The sequence below is a fragment of the Conger conger genome, chromosome 2 (genome assembly GCF_963514075.1).
Source record: "Conger conger chromosome 2, fConCon1.1, whole genome shotgun sequence".
Taxonomy (NCBI): domain Eukaryota; kingdom Metazoa; phylum Chordata; class Actinopteri; order Anguilliformes; family Congridae; genus Conger; species Conger conger.
Genome location: NC_083761.1, coordinates 67,229,362 through 67,256,949, shown reverse-complemented (window position 1 = coordinate 67,256,949; position 27,588 = coordinate 67,229,362). Strand labels below are relative to the sequence as shown.

The 27,588-nt window shown below is 47.2% G+C and overlaps 1 protein-coding gene across 1 annotated transcript; it reads right to left on the bottom strand.

Moving 5' to 3' along the window:
* Nucleotides 1-40: 40 nt before the first annotated feature.
* On the bottom strand, nucleotides 41-26,359 carry pkd1b (polycystic kidney disease 1b). Its single transcript, XM_061230490.1, has 35 exons — nucleotides 26,275-26,359; nucleotides 25,458-25,723; nucleotides 24,222-24,386; nucleotides 23,651-23,826; nucleotides 22,504-22,640; nucleotides 19,597-19,607; nucleotides 17,189-17,471; nucleotides 16,862-17,093; nucleotides 16,616-16,763; nucleotides 16,385-16,519; nucleotides 15,874-16,018; nucleotides 15,109-15,711; nucleotides 14,505-14,655; nucleotides 13,654-13,906; nucleotides 13,205-13,400; nucleotides 12,430-12,597; nucleotides 11,629-11,772; nucleotides 11,224-11,434; nucleotides 10,878-11,004; nucleotides 10,530-10,679; nucleotides 10,211-10,275; nucleotides 9,629-9,867; nucleotides 8,796-8,913; nucleotides 7,791-7,957; nucleotides 5,701-5,903; nucleotides 4,864-5,061; nucleotides 4,584-4,738; nucleotides 4,260-4,372; nucleotides 3,858-3,993; nucleotides 3,619-3,744; nucleotides 3,359-3,533; nucleotides 2,507-2,794; nucleotides 1,793-1,927; nucleotides 1,209-1,523; nucleotides 41-862 (listed from the first exon to the last, which is right to left on the bottom strand). The coding sequence occupies exons 1-35, from the start codon at nucleotides 26,357-26,359 to the stop codon at nucleotides 41-43; spliced, it is 7,041 nt and encodes a 2,346-aa protein (XP_061086474.1).
* Between the last annotated feature and the right edge of the window lie 1,229 nt (nucleotides 26,360-27,588).

Below are 27,588 nucleotides of genomic sequence, written 5' to 3'. Positions count from 1 at the left end.
GGGCTGAGAAGTATCTACTGCACAGATGCACAAGTACCCCCTAGAACTCACAGCACTGGTTGGCAGTACTGCCTGGGCTTGAAGCCGCAATCTCAGGCCCCTCAGGATGCCAGGCTCTCCTCTTCACTGGTGCCCGGTCGCAGGCCATGCCCCTTCCCCCCTCCTCGCTCCAGGGTCGGGCACGGACAGCACCGCACGCCGCCTGGGGCGACCTCTGGGTGGCATCGGCGGAATGGGAGGTGCCTGAGTGCCAGGCCCTGCGTCCTGGGACTCGCCTGGTCGCGGCGTCCGTCCCGGAGGCCCTGCGGACGGGCACGCTGGAGTCTGCCGTGGCTGGATGCGCTGCCTTGCGTAGGTGTGGGCTGTGCCACGGCAGCGTGGGCAACATGGTGCGGGTGCAGGGGATGGTCGGGTTGCAGGAGAGGAAGGATGGAAGAGAGGGAAGGAGGTCACGAGGAGGAGAAGGAGGAGGAAGAGGAGAAGAGGGAGGCGAGGTGCGAGGAGGGGGTGTCGAAGCAGATATCCTCCAAGCTTTCCTGCGCGTGTTGTCCTGTTGCCTCTGTTTCTGGGCCATCCTGCTCTGCGCCCCCTGGAGCTTCAGCTCAATGCAGTGCAGGTCGTCAGTCAGCTGGTTGACCCGGTCGAACTGGGACAGCATGCTGTTGACCGCAGGGAGCAGCCGGTCCAGGTAGAGCTGGACGTCGTAGGTGTCGGAGAGGCTGGAGTCCTCAGAGGCCAGGGACTGTGCGGAGGTCAGCCGCGGCCCCGCAGGGCTCTGCACTGACAGGCCGGACAGCTGGGACCCCAGGGAGGACCTGGAGGGGGGTGACACCATCCCCTCAAACTTCACTTTGTGCCTGAACTGGAAGGAGAACAAGGACACAAGCAAATGAGCATAGTTGTTAGGACCCAGCTTCTCTCAATGGAATCAAAGTCAGAACAATGCAGGAACTCGCCCAAGTCAACAAACACTAACTCCAGAAAAGTAAAAGTTTATTGAATGTCACGCTGGCCCAGTGGGAAGATCATTAAAATGAAACAAGTTTGCAGTACAGCAACCTTCAACAGTCGTATGGCCTGGCCTAAATACCCTCGGAGGCCTTGACGCACATGTCCATCTTATCTGTGAGGTCATGTCTCCTACTGACAGGATGACATAGGTTTTGTTCATCAACACCCAGTGTAAACATTTGACATCTCTTCAGTACCTCCTTGGTTTTGCTGAGTCCCATCCACAGCTTGAGCCTCTTGATGAAGAACTCCACCATCTCGTAGTCCTGAGGCTCCATGGCGGGGCGGTACATCTCGGCCTGCGTGGCCCTGTACGAGCGCATTAGCACGGCCCCGCACAGCCGGCCCAGCACCCACAGCCCCGCGGCCACCACAGACATGCAGTACAGGGGCCCCAGCATCGGGTGTCTCTCACACAGCCTGCGGGTCACTGCCCGCCCACGTAGCGCAGACGCTAGGGTAAGAGTCGCCTGACCCACAGTCCTGAACCCCTCCACTGAGCTGGAGAAGAGCTGACACACACAAAAGCACACACGCAAACAGAACGAGAAAGAAAATGCAACAATTTAAAAAGCTTATTTTGGTACATTGCTAAATGCTCAGCTGATGACAGGTAAATCATAATGTCATTGTATTCGTATTAGTATATCTACCTCTAAGGAACCATTAAAAGCAGAAACAGTATATTGAAAAAAGGACACAGACACACGTTCCATCATCGGCATCGTATGCACAGGTGCAAAATCCCATGTGGTGAGCCTTTGTTTAATCCCCTTCTTACCAGGCTTCCGGTGTGAGAGAAGACTAGCAGCATCAGCACCAGAATGAACACAACCCCACACAGGTCCCTCCAGGCCTGCAGCAGAACCCGGCCAAACACCACCCAGCGCCGCACAAACCGCAGCACGCCCACCATCTGCAACCAACAAATCACCTTTCACCTTTCTCAAGACTTATCACAGCTTAATGAGTCTTTAACAGTCACTCCAATATACACTCACCGAGCACTTTATTAGGAAAATGTGTACTTTATTACACCTACTTATTCATGCCATTATCTAATCAGCCAATTGTGTGGTAGCAGTGCAATGCATACAATCATGTAGATACGGGTCAGCAGCTTCACGTCAACCATCAGAATGGGGGAAAATTTGATCTAACCGAATTTTCATGCACACTAGTCTGTTGAGTTTACAAAGAATGTTGCAAAAAACAAAAGAAAATCCAGTGAGCAGCAGTTCTACAGACAGAAACGCCTTGTTAATGAGAGATGTCAGAGGAGAAGGGCCAGACTGGTCAAAGGTGACATTAATGCAAATAACCACACATAACAACAGTGGTGCAGAAGGGCATCTCTGAACACACAAGTGAAATGGCTACAGCAGTAGAAGTCTAAAAAAGAAGTCTAATAAATACCTAATAAAGTGCTCGCTGAGTGCAGTATAATTCACAGAGATGTGTTTGTGCTTGTATTACACAGCATTCTTTGCAGTACCTTAAGGACCAGCACGGTGAGCAGGAGAGCCGAGAGCTGAGAGGACCCCCGGGCCAGCAGGGCGGCGCTGTGGAAGTTGGTGAAGCTCTGTGGTTGGGAGCCGTGATGAGAGAGGCAGGAGGCAGACTCATAGAGGAAGGAAATCCGCAGCACTGCGGTGGCGAATGAAAGCACGCACACGAGAAACTGGAGACACTGGCGGCCATGACGAAGGCCCCGACCCTGCTCTCTCACCACTGCCCACAGCTCACTGCCCAGGAAGCACAGGGCAAACACCAACAGCAGCACCTGGGAAAGACAAGCTATCCTGGTAAAGAAGCAGCGACACTCACAATGTCAAGCACTCCGTTTCCTTATTCTACGTTCTTTAAACACAAGTCTTATGATAACATAAGGATAATGATAATGTGAAATGCTTTTAAAGAGAAGCTGAAACAAAAGGTAGAGCAGGACTAGCTTCCACAATATGACGTATACATGAGTGAAACAGGTATTTAAGGGGAATTTTTCAAGGGCGGGGAGTCGATTTGACTGACATAAAATGATGAGCGAGATGTCACATGAGGATGGGCGCCACTGTGAAAAAGGATATTGATTGGATGGGAATGGAAATGGGAAATTTGATTGACATACACTGGTACACAATGATGAAAAACCTTGTACAATCGTTTTCCAGGAAGTGGATGGAAAAAACCACAAGTGAAAATACACAAATGTCACAATTTTATAAGATTTTTTGGAATGTATACTTTAAGATGTGTTTGTATGGTTAAGAAGATTTGACAAAATGAAGGGAAAAGTGAAGTTTGATTTCAGCTTGTCTTTGTCTGGGAGTGTTTCTGTGGCCCCTACCATCATGGCGATCTGTAAGTCAGGGCCGGAGTGAGATGGCGGCATGTGGAAAGGCTCTATGGAGACGGTGGCGAGCACTGCATCGGTGCGTGACCGCTCCACCGTGACAGTCACGGCCACGAAGAGGGCCGTTTCCCTGTGGTACTGCGTGAACTCCACATACACTGCCTCTGTCCTGGGAACAGAAAACACACTCACTGGAAATAAAGCACATATGGGCTCGAGTGCGAATAGACGCACGCCAGTGTGGCGTGACTCACGTTGCATTGATCCAGTGCGTGTCCTGCAGGCCAGACAGGACCTGGCGGGTGAGCTGGCTGCTGTTCCCCAGATCCGCCGCGTCTGCCCCCCCTCCGGCCCCCGTGCCCTGGGGTCCCTGCCACGGCCTGCGGAGAGAGGGACACGGAGCTGACCCCGCCGCTCACGCACAGACACGCCATCGGCGTGCGGAGACATGCCTGCGTTTCTCTGCAGAGGCAGCGGGGCGCTGATGTCTGACCAGGAGAGGAGGCGTCCGGAGCTTCTGTGTGCCGAGGCTCTCTGCTCTCCAGATGGCGCGTGTGAAGAAGCAGGGATGACTGGTGCAAACGAGGCGCTCCTTGATCTCAGGCTATCCGTCACATTACCACAGCGGCCTTGTAAAAAACGGACAGAAAAACACATTACACACACTGTTGTGCTCTCTGATGATGACTTGGTACGGAAATGCCAAGTTCAGATGGTTGTTAAATGCAGATGTGCTTCTAGATGGCTCTCAACATTTCCTTCAAACTAGTTTGAGGTATTTTGCTAACTAGGCTAGCAATTGATTGATGTGATTTGAGACATAAAATGTCTAGTTTTCACCAGTGTTTGGGTCACAAGCCGTGTCTGAACATGTTTAAGTGCAGCAGGACCTCACCATCCTGTGACTGTACTCTCCGTATCCGTGGCAACCCCAACAGGAGTAGGGAGGGGCTCTGATAGAGGTAGGGCACGAGGGTACTGTCCATCCACTGCCAGGCGTCAGCCCACCTACACACAAGCACACACATGCACATGCCCACACACACACACACGCACACACACACACACACACAAATACACATGCATGTACATATGCATGCACCCGCACACACATGCAATATGTTGTTAAAAGCATGGTTACTGAAAATCAAAAAAGAAGCAGAAAGGTGGATTCTGAACAGCAAGAAATACGCAAAAGTGTGGAAAACGGAAAGCTTACCGTGTCAGAGAGCTGAGGTTGAGCCGCCCAGATGGAGCTGTAAGCAGAGAGCTTTTGACAGCAGAATGCAGCAGCCTGCCATGCACAGCCTGGGTGCTGTCCTGGTAATTCACCAGCAGGACGACCAGCAAGAACAGCATGTGCACCAAACAGCTCTGTCAGCAGTGCATAAGGGAGCATAGATTAGCAGGCAGCACAGTAATCCGCAGACCTCGAGCAGAGCGCAGAGTGTCACACCGGGTCACGTACTGCAGCTGAGTGTGCGTCGCTCAGACCTCACCTTCATGAGCGTCCTGAGGGCACGGACCTTCCTGGCCTCCTCCTTGGCGTGCAGCAGGCCATATCCGCACGGGGGCCGCACCTTGTCCCCCGGCTCCCCACCCGCCCTCCTCACCACGGCCTCCTGCCCCAGACGCTGCTCCACCTCCGGGTCCACAGGCCGCACCACCGCAGCCAGGAGCAGCGCTTGGACGCACACCTGAGAGGATGACATCACTCTGTCAGGAAGGGCGACGGTGTAGCAGCGACACAACAAGCTAGTGTAGCGGGAAGCGCTAAACAGTAAACTGAGGCCCAGGATGTGAGAGCAGCAGTACTCCTTTTATTAAGTTTTACCCAGCGCCCCCTACTTCGGAAAATCTGCATAATCATGTTGAAAAAGACAAATGAGGAATTAAATAGCAATATTTCAAGTGAACATGAATAGAAATTTTACCCCAGTAATCTCCTTCTTTAGTTAGGCCTCATTCCAGCCCTTCCTTCTCACGGTGTCTTCACATTAATGTATTTATTTATTTTAAAAACCAAGATCAATTTGTTCCACAGTTGTCCACTCAGCTATCTTTACATTGATTCAGTTTACTTTGTAGACAATTTTATCGTAACTGTAAAATTGCTTAATTAACCCCCTAGTGGATGAAGGTCACCATCCAGTTTCTCATTAAGATTGCCTGGGTGATAATAGTTATTTTTACGAGTGAATCATTTAGTTTTATTAGTCACCGCAGACATATGTGAGGGGAGTTAGTAGCAGTACTCCAGGCAGATGTGAGTGGAGTTAGTTGCAGTACTCCAGGCAGATGTGAGTGGAGTTAGTAGCAGTATCCAGGCAGATCACCTTGAGAGGTTCCAGGAGCAGGGCGGAGGTCAGGAAGGCTGAGGCAGCTGACACCACCCACATGAGGAGCACAGAGCTGGAGAAGCTGCTTCCGTACAGACCCACCAGGGCCAGGCAAGCCCCCAGGACCAGCCCCGCCAGCAGGTAGGTCACACCCAGGACCCAGGAGGGAAAGAGCCAGCCTGGGAGGCTGCGGGCTACACCTGCAATAGAGGGCTGATCATACCCCTATTCACCTTTTACTATTAGCACAATATAGAAGGAGAAACTGAGTAAATAAAGAAAAGTAAGGGAAGATATCAGATCAGCTTCATGACAATGAATACACTGCAGGGAATTAGCGTGTTTATTGCAGTTAATCGCCACTGAGAGAAAATGGTAATTAACTGCTTTACAACTGATGCCTCTCATTCACCCATTTATCCATTCATACACCAACAGTAACTGGCTGTCATGCAAGGAACCAACCAGCTTGTCAGAAGCAATTGGGGGTCAGCTGCCTTGCTCAGGGACACGTCGGCACACTCAGGGTGGGGGATCAAACCAGCAACCCCCCCCGACTGCCAGACAACAAGACCTCCTGAGCTAATGTCGCCCCATTTAGTAATTTAGTAATTTATAAGCAAGTGGAGAAATCCCAGATGGAAGTAAGGAAGTAAAGTTAAAGTGACATTTAACTTTGTTAAAATGCATAGATGCAAAATGAAGATCGGAATAAAAAGTAATTGTTGTTATAAATGATTCCACAGGAAAATTATCTAGAGTTTGCAGAGAATGATGCTGAAAAAACATAAAATATCCAGTGAGCAGCAGTTTTGCGGGCAAAAACACATTGTTAAGGAGGAAGGTGACAGTAATGCAAATAACCGCACATTACAACAGTGGTATGCAGAAGAACATCTCTGAACACACAACACATGTTAAGTGGATAGGCTACAGCAGCAGAATAAGTCTAAAAAATGTATAAGTTTAATAAATACCTAATAAAGTGCTCACTATGATGTATATTATAGTCCTTTATTGAAAAATTCTGTGTTATCCTGTTCATGACTCATTCAGCTAATGCGTGTACCAAGAAAGAGGTTAGCTCTCAGTGGATTCAAAATTGGCTACAGCATAGTGCACAGATAAGCAGGAGAGCTTTTGAACAAGGTGTCACAGGAATTGTAGTTCTCCAGAGAATAGTGTTTATTATATAAACATGATAATGACAAATCACATTAGTTGATGACAACAAAATAGGAGGGGAAGGAAACCATTTGTTCCAAGAAATAATTGTGAATACGATGCAGATAGGGGCCGGAAGCTTGAACCTGAAGTTGAACCTACTGTACCACAATGTAATGTTTTTGGCCAATAGGAACTAAGGGCGGGATTGTTTGTGTGGAGGCCACAAAGCTATAAGCATAATGGGACTGTTACTGAGGTAGACTCAGGTCTGTCAGGGGCAAGACATTGTATTGGAGCATAAATACAGATGTACTGTCTTTAGCTAACACACAGGTATAAATACAATAAGGGCATTCGGCATATTCAATGCTTTGGGCAATTTCATTTTCAAGTTTTAAACAAAACATCAAACCACAAGAAAAACTACAGAGCTGTAAGACCAATTCCCTGTTCTATTACACTCAATTCATGAAAAGACACTAAAGTGAACTCTTTAGTCTCAATGAAAGAAAGCTCAAGGGTGCTTTGACCAAAGTATTTCCGAAAATATGAATAAGTCCAGTTATTTGCAGGTGTCTCAAGTGAAAAGTACTACTTCACACAGAATTATTCATGTGCCAAACCTTGCTGGGGTTTGAAGTGTAGTCTGAGGACGCGGGACCCTTCAAGGCCAAAGGCGGTACAATGATTCACTTCACCTCATTGGAGAATTAAGCACTAAGCAATTCTATTCATAACCGCATAACTGCATTTTATTTTTCTCGCTGCATGTCACCTCTGAATACTCATTCAAGTTAACAGTGTCTAAAAGGCAGTTAAAAAAGAACAGCCGACCATCTGTAAGAATTATCAGCTTGAAGGTGGAGGAGTCTAATGCTACATTAGATGTCTGCTGAAGTGCACCGGCGGTCCCGGTTTACCTATTCGGGTGGTGGAGGAGGTGCCCAGGAGGTCTGGGGAGGGGCTGGGGAGGAAGGTGCTGGCTGTGGTGAACACTGACAGGGAGGAGGGAGACTTGTAGAGGCCAGTGCTGTGCGGAGGCTCCCCCTGACTGAACTCTGACCATCCGCTGCTGGAGCTCTCCTGGCTGGAACAGACACAGGCACTTTGGCTCAGAGCTCACTGTTAGCCAGCAGCAGATAAAGAGGGGGAGGACAGTAATGATTGGTTGTCAGCAGTTGAAAGTGAGGGTGATCACAGTTTTGATTGCTTGGCAGCAGTTATAACAGTATGAGGGCAGCGATGATCGTCCGGAACAATGGAAATTGATGGTTGTGTCCTGGTTTGATTATTTTCTTCAGTGCGATGTAGAAAGAAATTGCTAAGCACAAAACCATATGTTTTTTCTTTGCTGTCTGTGTGATGTAATTGTAGGGTAGGTTGGTTTAAATCTAGGCAGGTCCACAGGTCTATACAATAATTGGCATAAACATCTCATTAATTAAAAGATCTAATGGGGGCTGTTGACTGACTCATCTTGTTTAGGCGGTGTTCTAGTGCATCAATGGGCCCCAGAGGCTGGTATCAAATTTACACTGTGGCAGTGATGGCTGCGGACAGAAGGCCAGCAGTGCAATGCACAATCAGTTCTAGCAGCACCCAGTGAAGGAAGAATTTAAGTTGGCCTGGATGACTGCCTCTCCTCAGACACTACCAATCCCTGCTGGTTGACCAGGTGCCTGTAATTCAATTATTTGAGCTGCGTATGAAGACTCCTCCTCCGACTCATATCTGTGTAATAATTTCTGTGCAATGAGCACTGGTATACAGTATATGTTCGGCCATTCCAAAAAAGGGAGACAAATCATTCTATGAAAAGCTAAATTAAGAGTGCTTGTAAGCCATGGGAATGTTTCCTTATGTGTAGTGGTAATGTCTCTGCTTGTAGCGTTTCCCGTGAGTCTGCTCACGGACGGGGAACTCACCTTTCAGACATGGCGGTCTCACAGGGAGAATAGCGGCCGCTGTCCGAGGTTACTCTGCCGGAGGAGGTGCTGCTGGCCACTGCTGCTCCGGTGGTGATGGACTGGATCAGGTCCTCCTCTGGGGTCAGAGACGGTAAAACCATTTAGGTAAAGCCCCGCAGTGGGCGGAGAGGAATTGGTTGTTAATCAAAATGAAGTTCTTTTGTGTTGCCCTCTGGTAGCTGCACAATTTCAATTTCCAGGGTTTTTTTTTTAACACACTAATTAAGCAGGATTAAAATAGTAGAGGGAGGTCCAATATAAACGTAGAGGGCTTGGAGGTTCAGTTTCAGTTAGACGTGAACCACACTGCCCTGGATCATACAGCTCAATGTGGCGCTCTGTTTCATTTCAGTTTACCAAATCATACCTAAACCTCAAACTTTACAACAAATATGTCAAGTCAAGTTAAGTTATTCTTTTTTAACCCATTTTGTACACTGCTCTTGGATCCAAAACATGGAAAAGAATGATTAACACAGCATTTCATATTCTATATTCCAGAGCGGAGCAGCAAAGCTTTACATTTTCTAAGAGCTCTACATCTTTTATTGGCCCATTAGTATTTAATTGCGGACTTAACTCTCTTGCTGTAAAACATTGCTCTGCCTTTAAGCTATAGCCAGGAAGACCCCAAATGCCTAATTTAGGCTTTTGAACTGGAAACAATTTCTGCCACGGCCAGTTCTACAACTATGAGGTAAGTAGGAGGTGACGTGGTTTCCGGAAAGGGGCAGGAGTTGATGGGTGGCCCGTGTAGACAGACTAGGACCAGCAGATGCGGCAGGTCTCACCGGAGAGGGTTAAGGCGTTGTGCTGGAGGCCGTTAGCGTGGACGGGCTCAGGGATGGGGAAGGGCTGGTCAGCGAGGGAGAGGGACTGGGGCTGGTCGAGGGAGCAGGCTGGGGAGGCCAGACGCAGCTGGAGCAGAGCCTTCTTCCTCTTCAGCAGCCGGGCGTGGCCCAGCGGCGGCGCCCCCTGCAGCTCGGGGAGGTCGAAGATGCTGTCGCAGGAAGGCCACTGATCCACTCTGCTGGGAAAGGATACGGCAGTGAGGCCATAACAATGTTTACATGCCACAGCTTTCATTAAGAGATGACCCACCTTTGGGAAGATGTAAACAGAGGCGAGACAATAGCGTTTAACTTTAAAGTTAATGAGGTTCAAAGGGTTTGACAATCAATCTCCCACACAAACATGAAGTCTATTAAATATACAGTAATGATAGTTAAGCAGATATCTGTACTACTTGAAATAAATTTCCTGTAATTCAGAACTGTGGTCAAATGTATTTCTTGACATGAAATTATTTGAATTTTTAGACCAACTGACTTTTCCCATGTTAACAATGTATGAATGTAAAGGTGTATTCTGACCTCTCCGTTCCCAGTTTAGAGGCATTCCAAAGTGCTGAATCTATTTGCTTGCTTCCCAGTGACTCCTGAAACAGATTTCAAAAAGTCCTTTTTTCATGGTCATTTTGATAAAAAGTAAATTGCCATTTAAAAATGTTAGGGTAACAGTCTCATGTGATGGGCCATATTGTGAAAAATCTGCCATTTATGTCCTCGAGTGACATTCATCGAAAGGTTGACATTGTGAACGTGTTGACAATGTGAAGCGATACAGCCAACAGTGCTAACACTAAAAACAGAACTGATCCTATAGTGGGAAAGAGTCATAGAGATCCATTACTGAAGAGTGAGACACGCCATCCAGGATAGAGTCCATTCCCCCGGGCAAGGATAGGAAGTAGGAGCTGGCCTGTTCTGAGTGGCTCAGGTAAACGTCCATCTCCACCGTCTGAGACACTGGGGACGGTGGCGCTGACTCATCCGTCGTCACCTAGGAAACCGCCAGAGGTCACACTCAGGCTATGCCTACTTTCAATACGTCCAAATTTTTCAAAAGCCACAGCAAATGTTTTTCACAGTGTGAGAGTACGTGTGAGTCATAAGTGCGGGCAGAGAGGCTGGCAGGTAATCTGCACGCAGTGTTTCAGGGTGAGAGGAGCAGAGGATAGTCCGGTGGACGGGGGTTTACCTTGCCGCTTGCTGTCATTCGGAACAGGAAACAGAACAGCAGGTGGAGAGGGAACACCAGGACAGCCATGGTCATCCCCACGGCAACGGTCTCAGCATTCATCAGGAGTCGGGCTGACACAGGGCTACTGCAGAGCACACAGGAGCACAGACATACCGCTAAAACCTCTAGTTTGTCTTAAAGACGCCTAATGAGAAGGGTAGTCCAGTACATAGATTACATTACATGATGGGAATTTAGCCGATGCTTTTATCCAAACCTTTTTTTTGTTATTACATAGTATCTATTGAAACAGTTGGATATCTAATGCGGTCTTACCCATTAGTGATACATAGAAGGCGCTCACCTGGTTCCTTTGCTCCCGGCTGCCCCGTACCACACCGCCCCCACAGCCAGGTACAGGTGCAGCAGGAGGGCACAGCAGGTGACTCTCTGCGCTCGGGAGAACCTGCTGTGAGAGGGGCGCTCCCACACCGACGCCCAGAGGTGGCGCTCAAACATGCCAAACACCAGCTGGGACCTGAGGACCCGACCGAACTGCTGCAGGTCCTGAGGGCCTGAAGAGGCACAATGTCTTACTGAACAAACTCCTACTGGAAGAAACGTTGTGTGTAATGCTGGCATGGGAGGGAAATGTGTATGATATTGATATTAACAATGACGCATGCATTTCTAAGGTTGGATGTGCTTATATAAAGACTTATGTCATAAGGACTGTTCCATGGTGTTTCAAACACAAATGGGCACTTACAGGAAGCCAGCACCTCCTTCTCTACCATTCCATCATTCCTCTCATTCTCCACAGAAAGCCAGTCCTCCACCAGGAAGAAGTACATGTTGTCTGTCTGTCTGTCCCACACCACCACATGCTGCAGGAACCAGGCTGGGTCCAGACCTGGGAGACACACACACACACACACACACACACACAAACACACCGTCACACACACGGACACACACGCACACACACAGACAAACACACACACACACGCACCCACCCACCCACGCACACACAAACACACACACACACACACACAAACACACACGGACACACACGCACACACACACAGACAAACACACACGCACACAAACACACCGTCACACACACGGACACACACACACAGACAAACACACACGCACACAAACACGCCGTCACACACACGGACACACACACACACACACAAACACACCGTCACACACGGACACACACACAAACGCACACACACACACACACACACGCACACACAAACACAAACACACACACCAAAGTTAACGTAAATATGGTGAAGTTAATACACATTAAGACACATGCACGTACACATGGCCAAACATACAGTATGCAAACACATGCATACACATGCACGTGTACATCCACAAAGGTACATGCATACATGCACGCAACACGTACACCCAAAAGGGCACTTGAGCAGAGTCCATAAAACCACACACAGGAGGGAAACACTTCATTCTGTTCAGCGCTGAAGTTTTTTTTAGCTCACAAAAGAAAAATAGAAATAAATAAAAAGAAAGGGCACAGATGTGGGGAATGCACCGGTGTTGTCGTGCCAGATGCGGAGCTTCCAGACCTCCCCCAGGTTGGCGTCGGTCTCCACCTGGAAGTCGTCCAGCGCGTTCCTCTGGAAGGCCCCCTCCCGCTGCAGGTGGCGTGAGCCGCTCTTATTCAGGCCGTACAGACTGATCCCCACGTTAGCCGTGGTGCCTGGGCAGGGAAACACCCCCATCTTATTACTGTGAGAAGCCCACTCTGCCTCCCACCACCACACAGCTACACACATATTCACACGTACACATCCATACACACACATTCACACGTACACACACACACATTAACACGTACACACACATTCATATACACACACACACATTCACACGTACACACACATTCATATACACACATTCACACGTACAAATCCATATACACACACACACACATTCACACATACACATCCATATACACACACTCACACACATATAACCGCGATTTAGAGTCTCCAGCTTGGCTGAACTGCATGTACCCAGAGTAAAGCCACACGGACAGAAGGAGAACATGCAAACTCCACACAGAAAGGCCCCACCGCAGAGTCGAAGCCGTGAGGCGGCGGTGCCATCCACTGCACCACCACGTTGCCCAGGCAGGGTGGGACTGAATGTAGTTGGATGTTAATTCCATCTTTTGAATCTCTCCTTTGGAGAGTTGGGATGTCTAAAGGTTGGCCTTGACATCAAGCCCCGCCCTCCTGCACTCAGATGCCTATCAGAGTTCTGCACTATCTCATTGTATTTCATTATGATCGGTGGGCCCTCACCAGATCCCCTGGCCCAGCCGGTCTTGACCAGGACCCGGTACTGGTAGCGACCCGACTGCCCACAGAGGGGGACGAGGGCTGAGCGGGTGCTGTCCAGGTGGTCCAGTTTGTGTGAGATGAGGGCCATGAGCAGATATATGAGCAGCAGTACAGCGCACACGATTCCCGCCACCACGTTCCTCACAGGTCCCGCTGGCTGCCGGCGACAAAACAATATACAACGCGGACATAAATCTAAGGTCAATTCATCTTTTAAAGTCAGCCGGCTTTAAATAACATATCAGCGCACTGAAATGTCTTATCATTGAGCTGTTATATTATACGGCGAGACTGAGAGTGATGTGTTGCGAGCGCATTTTAAATGGAGGTCTGCTGCTGTCTCCCTGTGGCTCAAGCTGGAACCGCAGGCCGTGTTCGGTCAGTGACGTGAGCCCAGGAGGGTGACTCACCGGGGGCAGCAGGACCAGGGCGTCGGGGTGGACGAACAGGCTGGCCCCGAACAGGGTGAGGTGCTGGGTGAGGCAGTGGGCCGCCCGGGGGGTGCTGCCCCCCAGAGGCTGGAGGCCCTGGCTGCTCCAGCGCCGCTGCTCCAGGCTGAAGTACTGACACAGAGAGCTGAACACACACACCGACGCCTGCACAGAGCCGCCATGCAGGGTGCTGCTCACGTTCACATACAGCGCCTGTCCTGAGCGGTTCTGCCTGTGTGAACACACATATACACATACACATACACACACACACATACACACATACACACACACGCACGCAGACATTTACAAACATGTATAAACAGTTTGTCTTCAGGAAACCTAAGGAGAAGGATAGTCCAGTACATAAATTACATTACATTATGGGGATTTAGCTGATGCTTTTATCCAAAGTGACTTTTACATAGTATCCATTTAAAAAGCTAGATATCAAACGCAATATCTGACGCAATTCAGGTCAAGTGCCTTGCCCAAGGGTACAAAACCCAGAATGAAAAATATGATATACCCTACAAATAAATAAAGTATGTGGCCTGTAGCATAGTGGTTAAGGTACTTGAGCAAGGCCCTTAACCCTGCATTGCTCCAGGGGAGGATTGTCTCCTGCTTAGTCTAATCAACTCTAAGTCGCTTTGGATAAAAGCATCTGCCAAATGACATGTAATGTAATGTAATGTAATGTGAAGGAATAATTTTTCATGCATTGAGTGCACAGAATAAACAAGTGTCCATGTAAACTATCCTGTAAGACATACAGGCATGCAGACGCCTACACGGTGAGCGATTTAATCAGTGCCCGAGGGACTCACAGTGGCGTAAGGAAGACGGTGTGCTCCGCTGCAGGAGACTGAGCAGAGAGAGACAGGTTCAGCTCCTGTAGGAGTGCATGCTGGGAGAGAGAGGGTCCTGGGCTGCTGTCCACCATGATCATCACCTGCCCACTGCTCTGTGGGCCTGCTCCTTAACACACACACACACACACACACACACACACACAACATGTTATACACACACATACACCCACACGTACACACACACATATACACACACATACACACATACATACACACACACACAAAATGTTATACACACACATACACACACACAATGTTATATTACACACACACATACATACACACATACACCCACACAATACACACACACACACACACACACACACACACAAAATGTTATACACACACATACACCCACACATACACACACACATATACACACACGTACACACACACACGCATACACACACACAAAATGTTATACACACACATACACACACATATACACATATTCTGTATCAGGATGCAGAAAAGGTACTGTTAACCTTATGTGCAAAAATGACATTAAATAGGAAGCTAATAACAAGCTGCTTATCGTAGTGTGGCTAAGGCGGCCTACCAGGAAGCAGGCTGAAGCTGAAGCTGAGGAAGAGGCCAGCATGGGGCACCGTGTCCACAGGCCCCACAGTGAAGTTGACAGACCCGCGCTTTGGGAGAGTCAGGTTGCGGGTAGCGGCCGTCTCGGAGGGGAGGCGCCTGGGCAGCAGGACCCTGATGGCGCGGTCGGGGGGCAGGTTGGCCACGGGGATGGGCCGCCCCTGCGGGGTGGAGAACTCCATGGCGGCCAGCGTGGTGGAGATGGGCGGGCGTGCCGGCGGGAGGAGGGGGCCGTGGCCGTCGATGCCCAGGAGGATCTGCACCACCTCCTCTCTGTCGCGCTGCAGCTGGGCCCTCAGCCCGCGGGGGATGTAGAACTGGCAGGGGCCCGCGCGCTCGGCGCACAGCAGGTCCCCCGGGTCACTGCGGCGCCCCACCGCGCGGATCCGCGGGGCCGTCAGGGTCAACGCCTCTTCGCCGCGCAGGCGAGAGCGCAGCAGAGACCGCATCAGCTCCCCCGCCTGGCCGTACGCTGACACTGCAGCCTCTGAGCTGCCCGGGTAACCGGGGACGGCTTTCGGCCCAGATGCGCTCACGGGCTCTGCGGCCCCAGCCATTGAGCTGCCTGAAGGGAAAGAACGGTTAAAAAATAATTAAAACACCAAGAGCTGATGGGAAAACGTTCTTTATTCAAATTTACACAAGGACATTGAGTGTAGTCATAAAAATGAAATGCTGCATTGCTTCCTGTTGGTTGTAAATGTGAGTGCAGCTGTCTCGTCCATACCTAGTATTTGCAGAATATTCCTTCCTGTGTCTAAGGGAGTGACATCACCAGGTTCAGTCTGATCCCCGATCACAGAAATCATCTTCCCCACGGCCTTCAGAACTGTGTCCTGACATCCTGCACATGCCAGCTCCCCGGGGACTGCCTGTAGGAATTAGACATTCATGTCATCCAATTAAAGACGCGGTGATGAAGGGCTATGCTAACCCACGGGAGGAGCGTTCCCTTACAGCCGACACTCTACAACATGCTGAGTTCAGCGCACAGCAGGACACTGTTATGCTTAGAGGACGAAGGAACACTGAAAGAAATCCTGTCTTAACAAGTACTTTAAGTCTTGAGATTTTATGGTCTTTTTTTCCCTCTCGAGTAGAAAATATTAGCCTGTTTTAAATGGCTTGACAAGTGACATTTTCTTACCCTGTTGGCAAATCTTAAATTGAGCAAAACCGTCTCACCTCATTGGCAATATTTTTGAGGAGAAGGGCTGCTGGGCGGTGCCAGGACTCACCGTGCACTGTGCCAGAGCAGAGCTGATCTGAGCTGCATCCTGGAGGGAGGAGACAGGGAGAGAGGCCAGGGCCTGTGTCAGGTTCTCCCGGATCACCATCCTGTCCCGTAGGTCCTGCTCACTCCCACTGTCCACCTGCAGCAGGAAACAGCGCATGGCAGAGAGTTCATGAGAACAGAATCAGCCACAGAATTAATCGTAAATATACCCCCACCGGTTCAGTGCACCCACCTGGTTGAGGTGGCTGGTCAGAGCGATGGAATAGGGCACCACTTCCTGAGGGTTTCCCCGCTGGACCAGTGCCCACAATTCTGATTGACTCTTGTTCTTTAGCCAGCCAGTGAGGCCCTGGACCTCAGGTAGCTGCACTGTCAAAGTTCTGCAACAGTATTGAGTAAGGATAGTTTACCCAGTTTATCGCCTCAATCATTTCATCAATCATAGAAACTGGATTAATCTAATGTAGTCTCTGCTTACTTGTTCAGTGCCGTCACAGTAACTCCCAGGTCATCCTCCACCAGAACCAGCGCAGTAATGACAGACAGGGTGCGTTCTAGGCCAGGGGAACCCAGAGGAACCAGGGTCCCAAAGGAGTTCTGGGTGCCCCTGTACAGGCTGAGAAGGCGGCAAGGCTGGCCAACGTCTGGACAAACCTCCACCTGTAAAGTGTACCTGAGCTGAGCAGGGTCTCCATCTCCATCCACCCAACCTGCCAATGCAACAACAACAACAAAAAATCAGGCAAATGAAATACAGCCATTAAAAAAGGAGCATTGGGTATACTGCAATATTTGTTATTTTTACCTGAGCAGTTGTAAGTCACAACAGTCTCCAGGAGATGAATGCCTGTATCAGGAGTCAATGTGCACACCCCTCCATGTGGTGGATGGTGGGGCTGTAATGTTATACTTGCAGTCCCCCAGAGCTCCAGGGCAGGCTGGGATACGTTCAGGGTGAAGGTGTAGTTTAGATCATTCAGCAACACACCTGGTCTGACCACTAGATCTGGAGAGCTGGCTCCTGTTGAGGTTGTTATTTCATTCAGCTCCAGGACCTCATCATTTGAGGCCTCTGCGGACCATGTGTACTGTAGCCCCAACAGAGAAGAAAGGAATAAATTCAGGAGAACATGAACACTCAGTGAGCACTTTATTAGGTATTCCTTAGATGTATTTTTTTTACTTATTTAGTCTCCTGCTGCTGTAGCCTATCCACTTAATGGTTTGATGCGTTGTGTGTTCAGAGATGCTCTTCAGCATGCCAATGTTGTAATGAGTGGTCTTTTGCATTATGGTCACCTTCCTATCAGCTCTGACCAGTCTGGCCCTTGTCTGACCCCTCAGAACTGCTACTCACTGGATGTTTTTTGTTTTTCACACCATTCTCTGCAAACTCTAGAGACTATTGTGTGTGAGATACTCAAACCACCCTGTCTGGCACCAACAATCATTCCATAGTCAAAGATCATATTAACATCACCAAACAGATCCTTATGCTTATGTGCTCTTTCATTTACAGTACTGTATTTTCCTCCAGATACTTTCCAGATTCCGGTTACTTCATCAAACTATGAAATGTTAGCCATTAAGCACAATAATAAGCAATAACAAAAAAAAATTTTTTTAAGCCCAGAACAGAAGTAGTACCTGTGTGTTTCCGTTGCATGAGAGACAGTGGCCAGAGAGAGCAAGAGGGCGATGGTGACTGTGGTGGAAGGGAAGGAAGGAGCTGCAGGTCACACAGCCCACAGTAACTGGCAGCACCTGCACCCTTTGCACCGTTACCTGGATGAAAAACAAGAAATGACATTTTCACCACCAGTTTGTTTGCTGATATGATTTACGATTTACAAGACAGAAAGAGGGAAATGAAATGCAGACTGTAGGACTCACAGACTGAGTTGAGGAGACCGGTAATCTCCCTGTTTTCTGAACAGTGAGAGTGAAAAGGTAAACATTGCCAGGCTGCAGTATCCTGTGGGGTAGAATGAGTATGCTTCCATTTCCGAGAGCAGGAGGACTGAGGGGTGAGGTCATATTTGTGCTCTGCCAAAAAATAAAATGAAACATGGGACTGAAATAAAATAGCTTCTAAGCCCATTACAAGACAAGGAATATTAAACTGTTAACCAGCACATGTTTATTATGCATTTACTAAAAGAGACATTATCTCATATTTTCCACCTAGCTTGGTTCCACTGGAAAAGGCACTGAAGACAAGCTTACCTCAATAACATAATTCCAGTGATACTGCAGCGATTCGCCTTCCTGGACCCCATCATCAGGGTCATGTGATTCAGTACCATCCAATAGCAGGTCATTCTGACTTGACCAGAGCCTGTGAGACCCTCCCTTTATTACAGGAACCAGTTGGCTGTGGACCACGCTGATGTTCATATTTTGGTGCTGAATCAGTGGTGTGCCCTGGAGACCAACAGTGAATTTTAAGCAGTAGGAACCCACAGCCAGTATATGCCTGGGTAGCATGAGTAATGGTGTGGTTCCACCAGCCACATTATCCAGTGGCACTCTGTCATCTTCACCACAGCCTGGAGCTTGGTGTACCTCCCATAAGTAGCTTGTCTTGTATACTGTACAACCTTGGAGATCCACTCTGGCCTCAAAGTAACTTGGTCTTGACTTTGGGAAAATGGACTGGCTCTGGACCAGGGAAATTTTGGGGAGGGTACACTCTAATGTTCTGACTTCAATAGACAATTGTGCCAAGGTCTTACTGATGCTGTTGAAAGCAATTACCTGCACTGTGTACTTCCCAGGAATATGATACTGGTGACTCACAGAATGTGATTCAGTGACTAATGTTCCCTTTATGGAGTCCCCAAATTCCCACTTGAATTTTAGGTTGCTGCCACCGTCTGCAATCGCTGAAAAGGCAATTGAGTAGTCAATAAAAATTTGTGTTACATTGGAGACAAGCCTCAAGTGCTGGACTGGCGACTGTACACCTGCTGTTTTGCTCAAGGATTGTGAGCAGAAATCATTGCTTGCATCCACACTTATAGTCAGTGAGCCATTTCTGGGAGGGGTGTAGGAGACATTTTGCCCTATTGTCCCTGAGGGCTGTAGTCCCACTAAATGAAAATTCCAGTAGAATGTAACAGGAGATCCACTCAGGACCTTTGCCTGGAAGCTGACGTCCTTCATAGATTCCAGAATAAGAGAACAGCAATTGACTAGTCGTAGCCCCGTTACCTTCTCTACCACTTTGACAGTCAGAGACACAGAGGAGGCACTAACTTGGTTCCAGGCTCTTGCTGTGACTGTGTGGTTTCCCACAGAAAGGTCGGAGGTAGTAAAATTAATTTGAGTCAGGTCTACAGGTAATTTGGCACCACTAAACTCAAGAGAAAAAGTGACATCACTTCCTTTTAAGATTTTTGGTATGAAAACAATTGGGTCATTAGCGCAGACAGTATAGCTGCTCACATTCAAAGTAAGGCCTTGGATAACATCTTGGACAGTAACTCTGTGAGAAACTGTTTGCCAGCTAATATCATTTGAAGCATTGAGAGACAGTTGATAAACCCCTGCATCCAAAAATGAGTATATAACAGATTGTTGTTTACCCAAAATGCTAGATATACCATTCCTCGTGGAACATTTCCACTCCCAACTCAGATAATTTCCCTTTTCAACTGACCCTGATAATCGCAAAGTGGAACTGGATGAGACAAAGAATGGATTTGTCTTGCTGTTGATCTGGAAGTTTACCTCATGCACTTCCTCTTGGACTGTGAGGTCTTTGGTAGCTTCAATGGAGCCAAGCACATTTCTAACTAACACTCGAACCACAAAATGTCCCAAGTCTCTAAACACATGAACAAGTGAGGGCAGATCTGTTGATGAAGGGGACAGATTGGGTTCCAGATACCAGAGATACTGGAGATTGGTTCCAGTTTCCACACTGACTGAAATCTTTACAGGTTTTCCTATTGGTACAGTGTCCCTCAAGGTAGAAACTGTGACTCCTGATACCTGTTCAACAGCCCTGAGCAAAACACTGCTGTTCATTTCCCCAAGAGCGTTAGACACAATAACTTCCACCCAAACATCCCCTGGTGCATCCACAAACAACTGAAAATGTTCTTCCTCACATGCAATCTTATTTGTTCCATTTTGAAGAACCAGCCACTGGTAGGTCAAGTTGGAGCCCGTCATAACTGACGCAGTCAAATGAACATTTTCCCCCGTTGATATATACCCTGTGGACAAAAGGCTTTTGCTTGTAATATGTAATCCTTGTATTCTTTCTAAGACCTGAACTGTGATGGTCGCCTCCTGGTTGCTTACAGAGTTCTGTGCCGTGGCATGAATCTGGTATATGCCTGCTTTGAGAAACACATATCTGAAGATAGATGTTCCCAAAAGTGGGATGGAAGGGTCCACTGACCAGTAGAAGCTAACATTCCTCATGTCATTTATGACTGCCATTATCACTGTCTCTTTTCCTGCCTCAGAAACCGGCTTCTGGATTTTCAGTGTAAGACCTGACACAGGGACCAGTACAACCACCTCCAAAATTACAGAGCCTTGGCTCACAGCATTCAGAGCTGTTGCAGAGACTTTATAACTCCCAGCAGATGTGAAGACATGAGAAAGATACCGGCCTTCATCTCTGGGGGATCCATCTCCAAAATCCCATTGAACAGTTACATTGGTTCCAGAGCATGTTTCCACCCAAAAAGCATAAGTATGGTTGATGACCATTACACCATTGTAACCTTCATATTTTACAGTAAGTTGTGTCACAGGCTCCTGGACAGAAATAGCAGCATTTGCAGTCTTGTTGCTGACATTGTTACTTGCCAGCACGGAAACTTGGTGGGTCCCCACCTCTTCAAACACAAAGCAGCAAAAAGAAGGTCCAATGGCTGGGGAGGTGTTGTGGGAGCTGTTGTACCACAGAAACTGGACATGGTGTGGCTGGATCAGTTTTGGGTAAACTGATACATTGAAGCAGATTTCCTTACCCACTGCTACAGCTTCAACTGTGGACTCTAAAGTTAAGGCAATTATGGAGGCCTCAATGCAAATGGAGGATAAATAAAAAGTTGATCCCAAAGAACTGAAAACGGTCACATTTAATTTATATTGCCCTGGGCTGGAGTAAATGTGCCCAACTTCGGAATTCCCCTTGAGAACAGAGGCAGGAGTCCCATCCCCAAAATTCCAATGAAATGTTAACTGGGGAACCACACCAGTCACAAGTGTCCTGAGATAAATCACTTCTCCACTTTCTAAGCATCCAGAAGGCAGAATCCCAAGGACAGTCAACTTATAGACTTCCACTCTCAAATGCTGGACAGCTTGACTCACTGGGTTTACCACAGTTACTCTCACAGAGTAATTACCTGGGGACTTATAGATATAAGAGATAAAACCATCAGAGAGGTTTGTAAACAAAGACTCATCACCCATGTCAAACGTCCAGTAGAGACTGGTTCCAGAAGACACAGCACCTTTGATCGTAGTGGTGGAACCTAATTCACTTGGTCCATTGTAGCTCAGCTGGACACCAGAGACCTTTTCAACAATTTCCACAAGGATCCATGCAGTCAGAGCTGACAGTGTGTTGTTGGCCCTCACTGTCACATTGTAGACACCTGCTGATATGGGAATGTGGCTGACTTTGTGTTCAAATCCTGTAATTTCTTTGGAATTGTCTCCAAAGTTCCAATTGTACAGTATTCCATATGGTGATGGCCATGGAAGGGCTTCCAAGTCAAATGTTTGATTGACAAGAGGGACAGGAGGAGAGGGAGAGATTTGCAGCCTGGCCAAAGGACTCCGCACTTTCAGTAGCACAGCTTTTTCCAATCTCTCATATTTGTTGAAGACTTGGACTCTCAATTGATAGTCATCTTCAAGACAAAAAAGACAATGACAAATTATAAAAATACAAACATATATGAAAACAGATGAAAATTCTTAATAATATGTATGGTAATGTAACATTTAAGAAGATTCAGTGAAGCTAATTCTCAATCTGTGGGGTCCAGAATCAAGGTCATTAAACGTGTAGAATGTCCCTAATAAGTCTCTGTATTGTATTTGCTATTGTTTATTACGTTTATTACATGCATGAGACAGTTTTTTTACCTGGGTGTTTGTAGGTGTGGCTGGTGGAGTCCTGCAAGAAGATCTGCCTCACTCCACGTTCCAGCTGGGAACCTTGAGTCTCAGATGGAGGAGGAAAGGAATGGTTGGTCCCTGGGCTGTTATCACCAAAATCCCACCTACAGGAAAAGACCATTTTATGCAACAATCACCTGAACACAAAAAGAAACATTTGACATTTGTACATTTGACACTTTTCTGAAATGTGGAAGTAAAGATTGCCATGCAGATTTTTGATAGTTGTGTAATATGTTTTTTTGTGTTAGAGGACAAGAGGGATGAGAAAAAATGTGGAAAACTGCCTATTGAGTTTGCCATAAGCACTGAAGATTGAATACAAAGGGCATTTCTTTGTTCATTGTCCTTGGCAGTGGTGCAATCTCTAGAGGAAGGCACTAGAGCTTGCACATGGAAGCTTACAAAAGTGGCAAAAACCTTTCGTCACTTGTGGTTGTATAAAAAAGACATTATAATTATGGCCATGTATGAAAAACATTGCAGAAAAATAATTGCCATTAAATCGATTATATATATATTTAAAAAAACGTATGATATACAGGCTTCTTGGTACTATGCTCAATATTTCCGTCTATTGATTAAGCTACAAAAAGAAATAGTGCAACATTAGTCTAATTAAATGCAGTTATAATCCAGAGCACAGAGATGATTTATAATACTGTTCCTCTGATGTTCCATTTTCATATTAAGTAAATCCATAATATGAGACCAAGTATGAGTCAGAAACACTGACAGCTCCCTAACTGCCACAAGGCGGGGCTTCGCTTTGTTGATTTACTGTACTAGCCAACCCACAGTATGCATGAGGGCTGGCTGCAGACCAGCATTGAACCTCAGATGCATGACATCACTTCAGCTCAAATCCGAGGCCAATCAGAGGCCTAGCTACTGGTTCACAAAGGAAAGGCTTATCTTCATTAATCAGACAAAAACCAATGGACATTTTTTGGGTCAGGAAATAGCATGGACAGTGAATTACAAGTTAAGTTAATTTCAGAAATAGAATTAATCATATGGAAACAATATAAGTGAAATAATTTTTTGACTAAACATATGCTGGAGATTCAGATTGGTTTCAACTAGCTTTTCACCCAAACAGAAAAACATTTACCAGAAGGTGATACCAATGGAGATGTCCACCTTGACTTTGAAAGTGAAAAGCTGCTTTGTGTTGACAGCAGCAACCTCCTTCACTGACTGGAAGCTGGGATCAGCTAGGCGACTCATGATTTCTACAGAGAGCTTCACCACTATAGACTGTGAGCTCACTGGGTTCGCTGCTGTCACCTGAGGCAAAATACAGGATGATAAAGGATTATATTACACGATTACCCTCATTTTACTGGGAGGTACAATAATTACAGTTTGTTTCATTTTTTTAACTTATAAATAAACAGGCATAGCTTACATTCAGTTTGTATTCTGCAGGCTTCTTGAAAACCACACTGTATGTCTGCCCTTCATAAGCAAATTGGACCAAGTTGTCAATGACCCAGGTGTATTTAACTGAAGAGCCACTGTCCACCATTGCCTGGAACACCTGCAGCCATGTACAGAAACAAAAAAACGAATAGTCGAATAACAAAAACACTGAAGTTAAAAGCAAACATTATCAGAGTTCCAAGCTGGATTCCAATGTACAAGTCCATATGATGAAGTAAAGCGGACGTAGAATTCGTTACCTGGGAAACATCCACCAGCATTCTCTGGTCTCCGCGTGGCTGCAGTCTGAGTCCTGACACCGGCTGGTGAGCCCGCAGCATCACCGAGAGGCTCTGAGAACTGATGCGGTTCAGCGCGCTGATGTTGAGGACGTGGGACCCTGGGGTGGCCAGCACCACAGAGGCCTGGGAGAACCGGGCATCTGCACTGTCTCTCTCACAGCCATGGTGGGACGTGGAAAGCATGGGGGGGCAGTAGGACTCAAACGGGATCCCAGTTTGGGAAAGAGGGGCTGACCATGTACTGGTGGAGTTGGACCCTGACAGTATTTTGATGACGATGACTGTGGGGACGTTGATAGGGAGGTGTATCTCTCCCTCTTTACTCTGCGTGGGGTATACAATGGCGAGGCCCAAAACTACACTTTCCTCTTGCTTTGTACTTTTGGCTTGGGTGCTTCTCACTGGGGTACTGGTCGTCCCTGTGTAGGTGTAGCCACTGAGGTCACTGTGATCTGTACTGAGCATCGGGGAGACGGCAAAACTGTGCAGTGTGTCCGCATAGAGCACCCGTAGGTCACACACTACCCCGTCAGACCACTGCTCCCCAGCCGGGACTGAAGATAGTCCCCCCTCCCACCAGCCCCCCCATTCTGGCCCCTTCAGGGACAGATAGCTCTGTCGCCAGGGAGACCTGGAGCTGCTGGAACAGTGTAAGAAGCTCCCCACTGGTCCTGTGTGCTGCACTGCCAAGATATCATCTGGATATACACTGATATCCTTTTCTGGCAGCACCACCTGGGGCAATTATGAGAAACAATAAGAGCAAGAACACTGTTTTAAAGCATAGCAGCAGAAGCATACCAAAATAGAGGTAAAAATAATAATAATTGGCCAAGCCAGCCAGTTTTACAAAAGACTCACTATATTAAACACACTATAAATATGTACACATTTCATTTTCTTTCTTTTTTTTTTTTCAGTTTTTGAACATTTTAGAATAGAAAGTCACATAAGCACCACTACAGCACCAGCAACCACTACTGCTCAAGCCTGCATTGCAGGGCACTAGCTGCATTGAGAACCAGGGCTTTGTGTGATTTGCTACACAAAATCATTGCAGATTTGGACCAACTTACTGCCTGATCTCTGAATTAAGATGTTGATGAATCCCCTGATATCTCATTCACCTATAAACCAACTACCCTAGGCTGCCAGTAAGCACATGTTTACAATAGACTAGTGAGGGGGACTCACGTTTATGTGGGCAGGTTCAGAGGTTGGGGGCAACCTGAGGGGTATGTCAGCCACCAGGTGGTAGAAGGGCACCACAGCAGGGTAGCGGGGTGGCAGGGGGTAGTTGGGGCCTCCGGCCTGGGCGTCGTATGGGCTACAGGGGCTGGTCACGGGCAGACAGGTCTCCAGCAGGTGGCACCAGTACTGCCCCGTGGCACAGCCACCAGTGGTGTTGCACAGGGCCACCAGGGAGCAGCAGCTGAAGGGGTTGTGGAGGGAGCTGCAGCCTGTGGAGGACGGAGGAGGTGGAGGAGGGTAAGACTGCAGGAGGAAGCTCTTCACACTGCACCTTTACCAGCTATAACGTTACTCCCCTGCACGAGTGCGCTAATCTGTTATCACTTGTGTATCACCTCTCAAATCTGTGTGCCCTCTTGTTGAACTTTGTACTTAGTATTTTATATTCATATTTTATTTATATTTTAATATAGGACTGTTGTATTTGTATCGTGTACCTTATTACAATTTACCATGGGTACTACAGTTGATATTCTTGGATGTAGACAACTGATTCTTTGTGAATTGTTCCTTATCCAACCTGTTCTGTGTTCTAATGACCATCGGTATGCACTTATTGTATGTTGCTTCGGATAAAGGCTTGTGCTAAATAAAATATAATGTAATGTAATGTAATGAAACGTTAGGTAATGGAAGGCGATTACGAACTCCCACCACCAAGCCGTAGACAAACCCTTGAGAGTTACACACTGAAAAAGTACAATAGTGCGGTTTAACAGTTTGACTGAACACATTTAGGTGCTGTGTTGGGTTGGCCTACCCGGGGGTATCAGGTGCAGGTTGGGGCTGCAGTAGGGGCGCAGGATCTGCACTCTGGCATGAGTGAGCTTATCATTGGGTTTCATCACCAGCTGCACAGACAACACCTGCCCTGCATGGCTGAACCAGAGCCCTGGGAACAACATCATCTGGACATACACACAAATCCATAACTCAATTATAACTCTGTATCATGAGAAAATCTGAATGCTAGTGTAATCAGCTTTTTTCCATTTTTGTGCACTCCTGATGATTTTTAAGCAGGCCGTTCCAGCAAAAAAATAGAAATATAAAAAGGACAAATAGCATTGCATTTCTTTCTTTTTATCCTGCATCTGTATTCTAGTAGATATCAATAAATTAAACAACGAGTTAAAACTTAGCTTTGCAACAAAGTATTACTACATCTTTTTACTGTTAGAGCATGAGTTAAAAAACATAACGGCCAACCATGAGAAATTAAATTACCAGCAGTGAAATAAAAACCACTAAGCACAACCGAACACATTTTTAATTGCAGAATTAAAACTGTCATTGTACAATACAACTGCTAATATATTGTTACATTATCAGTTGTACTTTAACAGTTTTAATGTTCATTATTTTAAAAAATCTGGAGGAAATTACAGGACAATGTACTACATTATGTAATATGCCAAAAAATATAATGCCTCCTGATTCTGGCACCGCAGTTTGAAAACCGTAACTTGCACCTCTTAGAGTGTGCATTTTTCCTAACCCAACACTCCATTAACTGAAAGCTGGAGCACCTTCACTCTCTGCTGTGCCACATCAGGGGGGTTAGACAGGGCTGGCGCTTGGGTCATGGTGTATACCCTCGTCATCAGTGGGACCCCTGTCAGGAAGGTATCTGCAGAGGGCAGTGACACTGCAAGGAACAGATGAGGACTTAGGCACATTCTACACAGGGGCGACATGGCTCAGGCAGTAAGAGCAGTTGTCTGGCAGTTGGAGGGTTGCCGGTTCGATCCCCCACCCGGGCTGTGTCGAAGTGTCCCTGAGTAAGACACCTAACCCCTAGAATGCTCCTGACGAGCTGTTCAGTGCCTTGCATGGCAGCAAATCGCTGTTGGTGTGAGTGTGTGTATGAATGGGTGAATGAGAAGCATTAATTCTACAGCACTTAATAAAGGTGCTATATAAATGCCAAACCTTTACCATTTACACACCATTATGTCCTCAGAGCAGGACTGTATGCCCTTATACTGATTGTTTAGTACATTCAAGAAAATAAAAACCTTTCCAAATAGTTATGTTTAATGCTTCCTGTATAAATGTTTGCATGCCATTTGCT